Source organism: Tamandua tetradactyla, chromosome 6 (genome assembly GCF_023851605.1).
Source record: "Tamandua tetradactyla isolate mTamTet1 chromosome 6, mTamTet1.pri, whole genome shotgun sequence".
NCBI classification, from domain to species: Eukaryota; Metazoa; Chordata; class Mammalia; order Pilosa; family Myrmecophagidae; genus Tamandua; species Tamandua tetradactyla.
In genome coordinates, this window is record NC_135332.1 from 178,579,583 (window position 1) to 178,596,005 (window position 16,423).

Consider the following 16,423-nt stretch of genomic DNA (forward strand, 5'->3'; position numbering starts at 1 on the left):
TCTAAAATTCATAAGGAATTGCAAGAGACCCTAAATAGCCAAAAAAAATTCCTGAAAAAGAAGAATAAAGTTGGAGGATTCACACTTTCCAACAGTAAAAGATACTACAAGCTACAGTAACCTAAACAGTGTGGTACTACCATAAGGACAGATATACAGATCAATGGAAGATAACCAAGTGTCCATAAATAAACCCATACAGCTATGGACATTTCATTTTGACAATGTCAAATGACAAAGGTCATTTTGACAAAGGTCAAAATGAATGCCCTATTCCAGGGAAAAAGAATAGCCTTGTCAACATATGGTGCTGGGACAACAGGATATCCACATGCAAAAGAATGAATGTGAACCCCTACCACACACCATACAAAAAATTAACTTAAAATGGATCAAAGGCATAAGCATAAGAGCTAAAACTATAAAATTCAGACGGAAATATGGAAAATCTTTATAACCTTGGATTAGGCAAAGGTTTCTTAAATATGACAACAAAAGACACAACAGCAATAAAAAATAAACTGGACATCACAAAAATTAAAAAATTTTGTGCATCAAAGGACATCACTAAGAAAGTGAAAAGACAACCCACAAAACAGAAGAAAATGTTTGCGAATCATATATCTGATAAGGATCTAGTATTACGATATAGAAAGAAGTTTCACAAACCAACAACAAAAAATAAACAACCCAATTAAAATATGGGCAAAGAACTTAAACCGACGTTTCTTCTAAGAAAATACAAAAATGGCCAATAAGTACATTTAAAAAAGAGTTTAGCATAATTAATCACTGAGGAATTGCACATCAAAGTCATGTGAGTGATACCATTTCACTCCCATGAGAATGACCATAATAAAAAAAAAATCAAAGTACTGGTGAGGCTAAGGAGAAACTCAAACCCAAATACATCGCTTATGGGAATGCAGAATGGTACATACTAAGGAAAACAGTTTGATTGTTCCTCAAAGGATAAAATTACCATGACCCAGAAATTCCACTACTGGGTATATATGCAACAGAAATGTTCAAACAAACACTTGTATGCAAATGTTCATAGCAGCATTATTCATCTTAGCCAAAAAGTGGGAACAACCCAAATTAACATCCACTGATAAATGGAAAAAGAAAATGTGGTATATCCATACAATGGAATATTGTTAAGCCAATAGAGGAATGAAGTGTTGACACATACCACAACATGAATGAGTCTTGAACACCTTATACAAAAGGCCATATACTGTATGATTCCTTTTATATATCTCTGCGATAGGAAAACCCAAGGAGAAAGAAAGTAGATTAGTGGTTGCAAGGGGCTGGGATGCAGTGGGGCTAAAGGGAGTGACTAATGGGTACAGGGTTTCTTTTGGGCATGACAAAATATTATGGAATAAGATAGCAGTGATGGCTGTACAACATTGTGTATTTACTAAAAACCACTGAATTGCAGATTTTAAAATTGTTAAAATGGTATATTTTATTTTATGTGAATTTTATCTTAATTAAAAAAAAAACACAGCTGAAAACAGAATTAATGAACCAAAGGATCAGTGAGAAGAAAATACTCAAAATGCTGCACAGAGTGACAAAAGCAAGGAAAATATATGTTAGGACAATGCCACAGAAGTCACAGAAAAAGGCAGGGGGTGGGGGAGTTAACACATAAGTCCCAGAAAGAAGGGAAAAAGATAATGAAGCAAGCAATGTCTGAAGGTATAAAAGCTTGGACTTTTCTAAAACTTAAATCTACAGTCATAATATATCCAACAAATATCAAGAAGGATAAATGTTTTAAAACATCCTACCTAGGTGCATCGCTGTGAAACTTTAGAAATCAAGAACAAGACCAGGAAATAAAAGCAACTTTGAAGAAATAAAGTAAAACTGACAGGAGGCATCTCATCAACAACAATGGAAGCCAGAAGCCAGTGAAATAACATTTTCAATGCAGTGAAAGAAAAAAAGAGGCAACCTGGAATCCTATTCCCAGCAAAAATATATTTCAAGAATAAAAGTGAAATAAAAACTGTCACAGGCAAACACTAACCAGGAGAGCTCTTGGTCATCTAAAGAATGCTCCATAAGTAGAAGGAAAATGATCCAAGAGGAATGGATCATTCTCAAGGATTGAACACAGGTGGTAAATCTGTAGGGAACTCTAAATAACACTTACTATATAAAATAAGAATTGTAATGTGTTGTGAGATTTAAAATGAGCATATTTTGATATTTTAAAAGATGGGGATTAATCATCTCTATACAAGGAATTCATAACATCAGTAAGAAACAAATAGAAAAATGGACAACCGATATGAACAGTGATTCACAGAAATGTAAATCCATTCCACATTCCACATGAGCAACCTCACTAGCTCATTTACTAGAGAATGTAAAGGGATAGATAAAATCTTTTCAGAAAATATTCTCATGGTACACATCAAACTTATATGAGCAACCCCCTACATAAGCAATTCTTCCAGGAATCTAGCCAACAGAAATACACAATGTGCAACGATTTTTGGAAAAATAGTCACTGCAAAATTATAAGAGCACAAATGTGAGAAGATACATGTCACCAAGAAAAGAAAGGTTAAGTACATTATGCATTATCCATAGACTGTAATACCGCGCAAACAGCAGAAAGAACTAGGAGACCTGTACCTGTTGAAGTGAAAGGATGTTCAGTACATATTACTGACACCAAAATAAAAAGGCTAAAAAAACCTGTATCATGACACCATTTCTGATATTCAATAACAAAGAGACAAGCAAGTGTTACACATGTTCACACACGCAATGTGAGACGTCTAGAAGCACACTCATTTAAACGTCAGCAATGATTGTAGGAACTAGGAAAGCAGTGAAGCACACAATATGGCCTTCTCCATCTTATATTGTTTTAACTATTTTACACCAAGACTTTATTACTTTTATAAACTTTTTTTATACCAAGACTTTATTACTTTTATAATTGAAAATAAACAGTATAAAAGAATAATGTAATTGCTGTGAAGGGTCTGCCGACAGTGCATCAGCCCTGGGAAAAGCACCAACGTCTACTGAGTTAAGGAGTTAAGGGGACCCTTAGAGGAATGGGTTCTCTTGCAACACCAAGAGAGGGGAAGTGTCTTGGGTCTAAAGAACTTGCTCTGCAAGCCTTATGCTATTCACTACTAAAGGGGCCAACCTTACCAGGAAAAGGATATGGTACAGGTCACACCAATGGGCTCAAGGTACCTAAGGCGCTGCATAAGAAGTAATGAAGTTAAGCCATGATGGTTTCCCCATGCAAAATAGTTTGGGGAGCTCTGGTTTGGATAAGGAGGATCTACTAAAAGGGGCAACAGGGGAGATGGAACTTATGTTGCAACAAGGCCAACAGCAAAAAGACAAACAACATCCACAAAATGTTATTCACTCACTCAACACACACAGCAGGGGATGGCCCATGTGCTGGGCCCCATGCCAGGACCTGGGACTAGAGGGCACAAACAATTCAAATCCCTGTCTCTGGGGAGAGCCCTGCCAAGCAAGAGAAAGACTCACAGAGACAGTGAAAGCATGACCTACAAGGACAGGACTGAGCCACGTTCGTGGGGTTATGGGGACCCAGAGGAAGGATGCTAGCCCCATCCAGGGCCAAGGAACAACGGTGCTGAATGAACCTTAGGAGATGCAGGAGTGAGTCAGGCAAGACACCTACAGGCTTCCCAGGTAGAAGGGCAGCCTATGTGTTCACACTGTACACTCACACTACACTGTGTGTTCACACTACTCTGCATCGCACAACACACCCACACTGTACAATCACACTACACTACGCATCAACACTACACATTGACACTACACATTCACACCACACGTTCACACATTATGCATTCCCACCACGCCACACATTCACACTATACATTCACACCACAGTGTTCACACTATGTTAGGCATTCACACTATGCATTCATGCTACACATGTGTTCACACCACACACACATTCAAATCACACTCCAGGTTCGCACCATGTGTTCAACTACACCATGCACTGACACTACCATTTACACTTTGTATTCACACCAGACAAGATGCCCCAGAGCAGTGGCTGTAAGAAGAGAGGTGAGAAGGAGGCAGGGTGGGCTGGCTGGAGGGGAGGTAAATGGGGGGCTATAGGAAGGGGAGGAGTTTTAGGGTGACTTCCTGAATGGATGGAGATGGCATCCTTTAATTCTTCTGAGGGGGGAGTCAGAGCAGGTGTGCCTTATAAACCGCCAATATCCATGGGGCATTCATTCTATTCACTTGCAGTGTGAAACAATAAAGGGCTTTGCTGTCAGGAAATTCTAGCTGCTGACTGCTCACTTCTCATGACTATGACCCACTTACAGAACTGAAATGGAAAATAAACATTACTTTTTCTCTTACTCAAACTTCATTTTAGTGAGAAAAAAATCCTAATAAACAATGCTGAATGAAAATAGAATGAAAAGCTTTGCAACAGCCATTCTCCAGTCTTTATATGCTGTATTAGTTTCTTAGCACTGCTGTAAAAAAATTAACTGTGAACATAGTAGCTTAAAGCAACGAAAATTTATTTTCTCACAGTCGTGGAAGGCAGAGTCTGAGAAGCGGTGTCAGCAGCCACCGCCCTCTAGGTCCAGGGAAGAGCCCGCCTTGCCCATTCTGCTGTGGTGGTGGCTGGCCACCTTGGCCTCCCGGGCATGCAGCTGTACCCTCCAGTCTCTGCCTCCACTGCCTCATGGCCTCCTCTCGTGTCCCCCATCTCTGTGTTTCCTCTCTTCTTCTAATAAGGAGGACACCAAGCATAACAAACTGAGGGCCCACCCCACCCCAAGATGACCTCACCTTCACCTAACTCATTCTATCTGCAATGACCTTGTTTCCAAGAAGATCATACTCTTGTGTTACTGGGGGTTAGAACATATCCTTTGCGGAGATACAATCCAACCCCTAACATGTTAATCCACATGACTTCCATCTGCTATAGGAATTTTACAGTGGAGTATCCATTTTCCTGAGTTCATGTATTTTCAACCTCAGAGACAGGTATGTGAACATTCAGAGTTCTTGACTGAAGCTCCAGCTCCCTTTGTCTGGCTTATTAAAGGGGCTCCAGCTCCCTTTGTCTGGGACTTATTCACTCCCACTCTGAGCAGCAGAGGATGGGACAACTAAACTGAGAGGTCCCTGGCACATGGGGATTCCAATGCTCAGTGCTCTCACACAGACTGTTTTAGTTTGTAAAAACTGCCAGAGTGTGATACACCAGTAACGGAACGGCTTTTAAACAGGGGAATTTATTAAGTTGCAAGTTATAGTTCTAAGGACATGAAAATGTCCAAATTAAGGCATCCAGGGAAAGATACCTTGAGTCAAGAAGGCCGATGATATTTGCAGCTTCTCTCTCAGCTGGAAAGGCACAAGATGACGTCTGCTAACTTTCTCTCCAGGCTTCTTCAACCACTTCCCTGGGGCTCTGTCCATTCTGTTGGCTTTGTCGGTTCTGGTGGCTCTAAAACTTTTTCAAAAATGGTTCCCTCTTAAAGGACTCCAGTAACCAATCCCAGCTTGAATGGGTGGAGACACATCTCCATGGAAACCATCTAATCAAAAGTTACCACCCACAATTGGGTGGGTCACATTTCTATGGAAACAATCAAAAAGATCCCATCCAGCAATACTGAATGAGGACTAAAAGACTTGACTTTTCTGGAGCCCACAACAGATTCAAATTGGCACAATGACCTCCTTCCTCTCCCCTTGCCCAAACAAAGAGGATCACACAGTGTCTCAGACTGATTATTAGTGTGCCCACTCAACAAAAATCTAGAAAAATCCAAAGTTTCAACCCCGAAATCACAATAATTACCCAATTGTAGAGGTGCTCAAAGAAGACTGTGTAGAGTTCCCCACGTGCCTGGCTGGGAGAAGAAAAAAGGGAAGGAAGGGTAGCATTCAACTGGGTTGGCATGAGCCTGCCACCAGACAGCATGGCTTCAGCCCAGATTCAGCACATCCTAGCTACATGTCTGAAGCAAGTTACACTACTTCCCAAGCCTCACTTTGCTTATCATCAAAACGAAGACAAATAAGCTTGTCGCAAGGGGGACTGGGAGGACTAAGTCAAAGAAAAATACACTGACAGCACCTCAGACAAGGCCTGGCATGTAGAAGATGGCAAAGCAAGTTGCTGTGATAACATGAATGATTAATAAATAAGTAGATAAAATCTTGTAAATAGCACTTCCGAAATTATCCTTCAAATATGAAACAAGGATTCAAACTGCAAAGCTTTGATTCATAAGGAAACTTCAGGTTCACAGACAAGGTGCAAGCTGAGACCATCTTGTCTCCCATGAGCTCCAGACATCAGTCTGAACAGTGTCACGTGCAGCAGGTGGACGGATTAGAGAAGCTGTCCAGGCACTGTAATTAGGTCCCCACAGACAAAGTTCACAGGACAGGAGGAATAGCTGCAAACAAGAGTTAAAAAATAAAAACCACAAAACTCTTTCTACATGATGAGGGACAGCAGCCGATCTCCTGTGCAGAAACATAACGCAGGGCAGTAAACGTCCCATCGCGAGGACTCATTAGCCACACTAACAATCCGACTGCCCTTTCCCGGGAACAAGCAGACTGTCATTCTCAACAGGCTGGCTTATTGATCATCTGTCTGACACTGTTAATGAAGAAAGACTCCAGACAAAAAATGTTTTGGTTAACAAGTCCCTCTGGCCGTTCCAAGGGTGCTCGGAGAAATATACATTAGAGAGGATTAAGTTGTTTCAAAGTTAGCAGTTCTGCCAGCTAAGTTTAGTGACACAGAGTGAAAACGAGGAAGACCCAGCACTGGAAGTTCCTCGTGTCCAAAGGGAGGCACAACTGGCAGCACGTTATCACCAGCATCACTGAATATGGTGGCCCTGAGCAGACCTGTTCTCCCCACGTCTAGAAAAGGCAGGGGTGAGGGGGAAAGGGCCACACAGCCACATCTCGGCGAGTGCATGCTGTCTCCACCACCAGGGGCCACGACTGCCTGGTGTGAAGACCAGGGCTGGGACACAGACAAACTTGTCTCAGCTCTGTCCCTGACTGTGGACAGGACGTGTACTTTCTCTGAGCCTGAGTTCTAGCTAAGTAAAATGAAAGTCGCCCTTGTCTTAGAGTGTGGTTGTGAGGATGAAAAAGGAAAACAAATACAACCTATTAAGTACACCGCAAGGGTCTTAGTAGGTACTCAACAAAGAGGTGGCCACGAGGGAGAGAAAGGGGGTAGACTGACCATGAGGCTGGACGTCCAGCAAAAACCAAGACCATCCCGAGAAGCTGGGACATATGGCCAGCCGAAGGAGAATCAGTTTTATAGTGGACATCTATCTGGGTCAGAAATATCACATACTGTTGTTTAAATGACAACAAGATACCTAAAATACTTGAGTTTCCTAAGTGGTTTTAGGTCTCTAACATATAGCTTTCTGACTCACAGGTACGTCATAGCAGGGATTAACACATTTAGAAAACATAACCATAAACAACACACACACATTAATGCATGTCAAATACATTTTGACCCACAAACTCTGGACAGCTTGCCCTTGGGGCATCCCATGTGGACACTGCTGCTAGCTGCTCAGGGGCTGAACGAATGCGCGCACAAATGCACGCACAGAACAGAGAAGTCCAACCAGCTGCTCAGGGGCTGAACGAATGCGCGCACAAATGCACGCACAGAACAGAGAAGTCCAACCAGCTGCTCAGGGGCTGAACGAATGCGCGCACAAATGCACGCACAGAACAGAGAAGTCCAAAACCCCACAGTCCCCTAAACTGTTATATTCTTTTGCAAATCTCTCCAGTTTTATGTTTGATCATCAATCCAAATGCTCAATATGAACTAATTACCTTGACCTGGGGGACCAGGGGGGGCCAGTACGCACAGAGCACGACCCGTGCAGTGACGTGCCGAGGGACACCGCCGTCCTCTCGACACTGGTTATTCACCAAGGCCTGGACTGAGGCTGCCAGGCGCTCAGCTTTTGCTGTCCTTCTCCCAGCCTATCCCAGGAGGGCTCAGCCACTTTCTGCTCTGCCCACAACATGGGAAATCTGGGAAGGGCTGGGCATCGTGGCAGGCAGCAGGTGCCTAAGGGGCAGAGGCACCCAGTATGCACCCCACCTGGCGCCCTTACCATCTGCGGTTTTGTCGGGGTTGGTGGGCTCAGGAGTGCTGAGAGGCCTGAGGGGGATGACGAGCTCCTGCACATTGCGGCCCGCTTCTGCGTGCTTCTCAGAAACGTGGGACAGGAGCTCCGATTGGCTCGGTGAGAACAGGTTGCAGGACTTACACATGAAGATGGCAGTGCTCTCTGTAGGAAAAAGAAGCAAAACCTGTCATTTCATCTCCACAGAACAATGATCACTCCCAACTGCTGAAGAAAACCCCCAGGGCCTGTCCGGCAGCAAGCATCAGCCCACTCGGGGTGCCTCGAGGGCAGTCACGCCCAGCAGATTCTGTCCCTTGTTTCGGAGCCTCGCTCCTTCCGGGGTGCTGAGCACGTCCTTGTCCAGATCTACCCACAGCCCAGGCTCCAGTACAGACACAGCAAAGAAATGCATATGGCAGTTGAAAAATAAAATCGTTTCCCTCAATGAATTCACTGCACGGCCAGCAGTCACGTATTCTAGCTAGGAGCTCTCCAACCAGATGCAAGGGAGAACTGAGCAAAATGGCGGTGGCAGAAGCCAAACCTCTCATGACTGTCACAGCAACTAGGACACGAAGGATGGGAGTCTTTGCCCTTTTTGTCACTTAATTCCTATTTAACGCATTATCACTGTTCACAAATATTCACTAATAGTCCATTATGTTCATTCTCATTATACTAGGCAGGAAAACATAATGAGAAAAAAACAAGCAACAAGCACTCATTTTGGCGTCTGATAAAATAATCATAGGCACATACAAGAATATTAAGTTTAGGATTCCAATAACAATTTAGCTAGAGTTTTGCTTTCCATTTACTCTGAAAGGAAGAATGATGGAAAGGACAATGGCTTTGAAGTCAGAGAGGCTCAGGCTGAACTCCCAGCTCCAATCCCTAATGATGGAGAGCCAAGTGACCTTGGGGAAGCAGCAACACTCTCTCAGGTGCAGGAGTTAAACAGGAAATGCATTAAATCCCACTCAGCAGCGGCAGCACAGGAGGCTCTCAGTAAGTCACAACCCAGCTCCATTCTACACTCTCTACCCACTCTGGGCCCTGGTCCACGCAGAGACCAGGACCAGAGAAAATCTACACTCATGGGACTGAGTCCCCATGACATTCACCAGCAGTGTCCTCCAGGACCCAAGGCTGCCTGGTGATCTTCAGGTCATCTACTCTCTCCTGGCACTGGACAAATATTTCAGTCCTCCTTCTCTCTCCTCACTCTCAGCTGGTGACATCACCCTCTATTTCACTTGAAGCAGCCAGAAGACAATTTCCATGAGCTTCCTTCAACACATATACCAACTTGCCCACACCTGCCCCGGTGGTATGAAGGTCAGCAAATGCAGTGGCATACAAGTGGGGAGCAGGGGCCAGTGGGAGTGGTCCACCCCAGCAGGGGAGCACATTATCAATGATATTGTTTAGGACTGCCAACTCACGCAGATAATAAAAAGAAGATAACTTTTAGTTGGTTTGGTTATCACTAAATTCTCTAAAGACAATTATCTCCTGTGCCCTGGAGACTACTTCCACAGCCCCCCACCTCAGAAGGTCACTGAGCAAAGGGCAACACAACCACCTGTGTGCCCCAAAGCCCAACGCCTTCCACTGACTCAAAGACACTGTTTCAGTCATTTTTTCTTCTTTCCCCTATCTACTAAATCTTTCCCATTAGCCTGAAAATATGTCGTGCCAGTTTGAAACTGCTGTGTACCTCAGAAAAGCCAAGTTCTTAAATCCTTATTCAATATTGCTGATTGGGATCTTTTTTATTATTTCCATGGATATGCGACCCACCCAATTGTGGATGGGACCTTTTGATTAGATAGTTTCCATGCAGATAGACCTCCACGCATTCAAGGTGGGGTTGCTTCCTGGAGCCCCTGAAGAACGAACCGTTTTGGAAAAAACTCTGAACCAAAAATCCTCACACAGCCAAAGACTGTTGGAGATGCAGAAAGAAAACACACCCAGGGAAGTGGTTGAAGAAGCCTGGAGAGAAAGCTAGCAGATGTCACCATGTGCCTTTCCAACTGAGAAAAAAACCCCAAACATCATCAGCTTTCTTGAGCCAAGATATCTTTCCCTGGGTGCCTTGGTTTGGACATTTTTATAGCCTTGCCTTAACTGGGACATTTTCATGTCCTTAGAACTATAAACTTGCAACTTAATAAATTCCCATTTTTAAAGGCCATTGTTTCTGGTATACTACATTCTGGCAGCTTTAGCAATCTAAAACGCATGTCATTATTCCTCCCACCTTAAAATAAAATAAATAAAACAAAACCTATTTTAGCTCCTACTCCCTTGATCTCCCCATCCATCTCTCTCCTCTTGACAGAAAACTCCCTGACAGAAAGAGGACATGAGGAAGAAAGGTGATATTGCAAGAGTAAAGACTGATCCCCATTTCAAGGCACTGGAGTCATGGGAACAGAGGCCCCCTCTGGATTCAAAGAACGAGTTTTCACATGGACAAGCAGTGGAGGTACGAGTCTAAGAGAATTCCTTCCTACCAAGGAAAGAATAGAAATTTCCTTTCCACGCAAAATAGAAATTTAACAAAGCAGAACATTGCTTTGTCGATGAAAATTTGTCATGAATACTGCCAATCAATATTTTTTTCCAAGAAATGCTTTATTCCTAAGGAACCCAAAATGTCTCCCAAACAAGAAGAGATTATAGTAATACTTTTTTCTAGAGATGAAGATATGCTCTTTTCAATGCCCTTCCTGCTGATTCTACAACAATCCTATGATTTGGGCAAAAGAGCGTTTGTAATCCCATCTACAGATGAGGAAACTGAGGATAAGCAGCTTGCCCAAGCTGAGGTCGGCAGAAAGCAGAGATCACTCTCTACTACCTGCTCTTGACACAAGATATGTTTGGGTACAGCCCCCTTGAGCTATATTTCCCTAAGTTAATGCTAAAGTACTTAGGACTCCATAGCCAACCATGTCTGAAATAAACACAACTACAGAGGAGTCTGTATAGCCCCAAAGTTGCATAACAATTCCAGACCTGCTCATCTCAGCATCTGTTGAGCAGTGACTTGGGGCAGCCCCAGCCCAGGTGCTGGAGATGCAAAGACGATCGGGCACAAGGTCCAGGCCGTGCCTCGGAGGAGGCACCATTTCACAGAACAACCACATCTTCCAGTTTTTGCTGGCATCACCATCCAACTGGCCTGTAAGAGTGCTCGATTCCTGGGATACTCTTAGGAGAAAGAAAATTCTCTGACGTTAATTAGGGTAGAACTTCTGGGGACCAGAGAGTTATTGCAAGGAATCTCCTAGTTCCTAATCCCAGGCACCATAAGCTTTACCTGTAGACTAAATAAATAAAACCATCTGCCATCTATGAAAGGCAAAACAGGAGACTGCTGTAAATAAACCACTACTCAGCTATTCCACACAGCCTGAAGGACTGAGCATCCCAGTGTTGCTCCTGGTCAGCTGCAGTCAATTAGCACACACCTCGTAAGTGTCTACAGAGTATCCAGCTCTGTCAGCAGATGGAGGGACCTGGAGGTTATGATGTGGTGGTGGAGACAGTGCACAGGGCCTAAGCTGACTACACAGCCAGACACTCAGATGTAAGATAAGGAAGAAGCACTGTGGGCTGGACCCTGGTCTAGAAGGGTGCCGTGGAGAGGCTTTGTAGCCAAGGATGGCTGGAGTTCATTGCTACAGGATGGGGCATTCCAGGAAGAGTCAGACACAGGGAAAAAACAGATCAATGGTGATGTGATGAAGGGGCCAGGCGGACATCACATCACATCTGTTGACGGGGTAAAGCCTGAGCCTGCAGGTGCAGAGCCAAGGAAGGGACCCGAGATCAGAAAGCCTCAAGGGTCCAGCACAGTCATATCAGTATTCACTGGCAGCTCCTAGGAGGGCCCAACACCATGTGGGAAAGGGCTTGCCTGGCAGGGACACCCCATTCTCTGGGTCAGGGGCTCCCACAAGTGCCTGCCCTCATGGATCCCCTTCATAGCCCCATCACACATTCCCCAGCCTCGTCAACCCAATGCCACCTGTATCTGGAAGAGAGCATGTATCCAGGACGGCCTGAGGGGTGGAGGCCCAGTGAGTGTGCCAGATGGGACCAGAGAGGCCATCTAGTAATCTGGCCTGAGACGCATGCCTGGAGAGGGAGCATCAGGCCAAGTGCAGGAAATCTGGCAGGACAGGGTGGCTACACAATGTGGGCAACAAAGGTAAGAGGGAGTCAGACATGCCTAAGTAGAGGGGAAGGAAGGGTCTGGTAGGAAAAACTTAGAGTGGAGATGCCACAAGGAGCAGGTGATACAAGACAGGGTTCAGTAGCCAAAAGGTGGAAACAACACAAGAGTGTATCAGATGAAGGGATAAGCAAAATGCAGTCAGTCTAGCCATACGATGGAACAGTACTCAGCTTTAAAAGGACAGAAGTTCTGATACGTGTCACAGCATGGATGAATCCTAAAGACATCATGTTGTGTGAAATAGGCCAGACCCACAAAAACAAACATTGTAAAATTCCACTTTCATTAAATACCTGGAATAGACAAATTCAGAGAGACAAAAAGCAGAGTACAGAGTAGCAGGGCCAGGGGCCAGGGAGAGAGGACTGATGGGGAGCGGAGCGACGAGGAGTTTCTACTTGGGGTGCTGAAAAAGCCTGACAGCAGATTGTAGTGACGGCAGTATGATTAATACTGCTGAATTGTACATAAGATAATGGTTAAAGTGGGAAATTCTGTGTTGTGTATCTGTTAGCACGCAACATTCTTTTAAAGGGGGGAGAGCTGTACCAGGACACAGAACTGTGGGGTCAGTACAGAAGCAGATGAGTAAAGCCAAAAGACATAAAGTTTCAAGAAATCAAATCCATCTAAAAGTCAACAAGTAGAAGAGCAAGTACTTAGAATCAGAGGAGCTCTGAAGAAGGGGTAGAGGGGGGACGCCCGAACACAGCAGCCCCAGAACAAGGCCGATCTCAGAACCAGGGTGAGCAGAGGAGATGCTGTCAGCGAGCAGAGGGGTCCGTCCTGACACATGAAGCAAACACAGTGTTTCAGTTTCCTGGCGGCTAAAGCAAATACTATGCGATGGGTGGGGTTAACCAACAGGAATTTATTAGCTCACAATTTTGAGCCTAGAAGTCCAAAATCCAGGCTTTCTCCCAGAAGACTGCGGCGTTCTGGGGCAGGCTGCGACAGTCCTTGGTCTGTGGCAGCGCTGCTGGCAGCGTGGCCTCTTCCTCTTCCGGGCCCCTTCCTCTTCCTCTTCCGGGCCCCTTCCTCTTCCTCTTCCGGGCCCCTTCCTCTTCCTCTTCCGGGCCCCTTCCTCTTTCTCTTCCGGGCCCCTTCCTCTTCCTCTTCCAGGCTCCTTCCTCTCCCTCTCCCGGACCCTGTGCCTTCCGGCTCTGGCGGCTCCCTGTGGCTCTCTCGCTGTCTGTGGCCTTCCCTGCAAGGACGTGACCCCACTGGGTCTCACCCCAACTAAAGCAACTGCCTCAAACAGTCCGGCTTGCGGCACAGTCACACTCACAGGAATGGGTTAGCATTCAGGGCACATTTTTCTGGGATGCTCAGCTCCAAACTCCACACGAGGGAAGAGGAAGCACTGGAATCAGAGACGAGAGAGAGACGGATGCCTGCAAAGTGGCTGAGTCCAAGGCCGTGATGGTCACAAAGCCACCGTCAGAGCCTGGCAAAGGCCACCGAGAAGCGCCCAGGACACAGGGAGGCTGCCACTGCTCAGCATCTGCTGGCGAATAGGTAGACTGACTAAAAGGCTTCCAGTCCTCCGAGCAAAAGGCCATGGTTTATATTTAAATTACAAAAATAATAAGAGGGCTCCCGCTGCCATGTAGCCCTCCTCTTCCTCTTATTCCGCCGGCGCTCCCACTGCCATATGGCCCTCCTCTTCCCCCTTCTCCGCCGGCGCTCCCGCCGCCATCTAGCCCTCTTCTTCCCCCTTCTCCACCGGCGCTCCCGCCACCATCTAGCCCTCCTCTTCCCCCTTCTCCACCGGCGCTCCCACCGCCATCTAGCCCTCCTCTTCCCCCTTCTCCGCCGGCACTCCCGCCGCCATCTAGCCCTCCTCTTCCCCCTTCTCCACCGGCGCTCCCGCCACCATCTAGCCCTCTTCTTCCCCCTTCTCCACCGGCGCTCCCGCCACCATCTAGCCCTCCTCTTCCTCTTTCTCCGCCGGTGGCGCTCCCGCCGCCATCTTGCCCTTCTCTTTCCCCTTCTGCTCCGGCGGCGCTCCATCCGCCACCTTATCCTTCCCTTTCTCCTCCTATTCCAGTGGCTCTCCAACCACCACCGTGCCCTCTTCTGCCTTCACCGGCTCCTCCGCCACCATTCTCGACAGCCTTGCCATCCTCACCTTTCCTCCTCCAGAACAGCTACTAGGGGAGTAGAAAGGATACAGAACAGCTCCCGGAGCCACGACAGAGATAAAAAAGACAGCATACCCCATCCTGGAACGGCTCACTGGCTGGGAGAACCCGCTCCGGTGAGATCACCGAGGCGCGCGAGCTTCCCCGGGTGGGGCGGCAAGCGGCCGGAGTTCCTCCCCTCCTCCTTCCTGGGCCAGCTGGCAGAATTGAGCAGGCGGTTCCCTCAAGCCGCGGTGGCTGGCGCTCCCACCACGCGCGGCCCCCCCGGACCAACTGAGAGAATTGGATCGGAAATCCCCAGGCCATGGAGAACGGTGACCGGGGGATCCCTTCCAAACACGTGACTCCCCGGTCCGGCTGGGAACGGTGCACTCTCCCGGGCCTCGGTGGCTGGCGCCCTCCTGCCACGCTTGGCACCCCGGGTCGACAAGGGAATTTGGACGGGCACTCTCCCGGGCTGAGGCAGCCGGCGACCCTCCCCGTGTTCGGACCTCCAGGCCAACTGGCACTCTTCCAAGCCGCTTCGGCTGGCGAACCTCCCCCACGGCGAGAGTTTTCCAAAGGACCCACAGCAACTTTTACTGGTGGGAACCGCAGACAAACGTGTGCCACAAGTCCCACATACTGGGCAGGATAAGAAAAACAGAACTCAGAGATTTCACAGAAAAATCTTTCAACCTGTTGGGTCCAACACCCAGGGAAATCTGACTAAATGCCCAGACGCCAGCAGAAGATAACGGATCACGCTCAGAAAACTGAAAACATGGCCCAGTCAAAGGAACAAACCAATAGTTCAAATGAGATACAGGAGCTGAGACAACTAATGCTGAATATATGAACAGAAATGGAAAACCTCTTCAAAAACGAAATCGATAAATTGAGAGAGGACATGAAGAAGACAAGGGCTGAACAAAAAGAAGAAATAGAAAAACTGAAAAAACAAATCACAGAACTTATGGAAGTGAAGGACAAAGTAGAAAAGATGGAAAAAACAATGGACACCTACAATGATAGATTTAAAGAGACAGAAGATAGACTTAGTGATTTGGAGGATGGAACATCTGAATTCCAAAAAGAAACAGAAACTATAGGGAAAAGAATGGAAAAATTTGAACAGGGTAGCAGGGAACTCAAGGATAATATGAACCGCACAAATATACGTGTTGTGGGTGTCCCAGAAGGAGAAGAGAAGGGAAAAGGAGGAGAAAAACTAATGGAAGAAATTTTCACTGAAAATTTCCCAACTCTTATGAAAGACCTAAAATTACAGATTCAAGAAGTGCAGCACACCCCAAAGAGATTAGACCCAAATAGGCGTTCTCCAAGACACTTACTAGTTAGAATGTCAGAGGTCAAAGAGAAAGAGAGTATCTTGAAAGCAGCAAGAGAAAAACAATCCATCACATACAAGGGAAACCCAATAAGACTATGTGTAGATTTCTCAGCAGAAACCATGGAAGCTAGAAGACAGTGGGATAATATATTTAAATTACTAAAAGAGAAAAACTGCCAACCAAGACTCCTGTATCCAGCAAAATTGTCCTTCAAAAATGAGGGAGAAATTAAAACATTCTCAGACAAAAAGTCACTGAGAGAATTTGTGACCAAGAGACCAGCTCTGCAAGAAATACTAAAGGGAGCACTAGAGTCAGATATGAAAAGACAGAAGAGAGAGGTATGGAGAAGAGTGTAGAAAGAAGGAAAATCAGATATGATATATATAATACAAAAGGCAAAATGGTAGAGGAAAATATTATCCAAACAGTAATAACACTAAATGTCAATGGACTGAATTCCCGAATCAAAAGACA

General features: G+C 45.8%; 1 protein-coding gene across 7 annotated transcripts in view; it reads right to left on the reverse strand.

Annotated features, from left to right (window-relative positions):
• The window catches only part of ZFAT (zinc finger and AT-hook domain containing), a 271,981-nt gene that overhangs the window by 211,714 nt on the left and 43,844 nt on the right, over positions 1-16,423 (reverse strand). For 4 of the 7 annotated variants that reach the window (XM_077167742.1, XM_077167743.1, XM_077167746.1 and 1 more), the window contains one exon: positions 8,202-8,378. In XM_077167742.1, the coding sequence (XP_077023857.1) occupies positions 8,202-8,378 (177 nt within the window). Of the gene's footprint in view, positions 1-5,375; positions 5,522-8,201; positions 8,379-11,243; positions 12,894-13,351; positions 13,988-16,423 lie in introns of those variants that run through there. The other 3 variants (XM_077167748.1, XM_077167747.1, XM_077167745.1) reach the window with 3 other exon arrangements.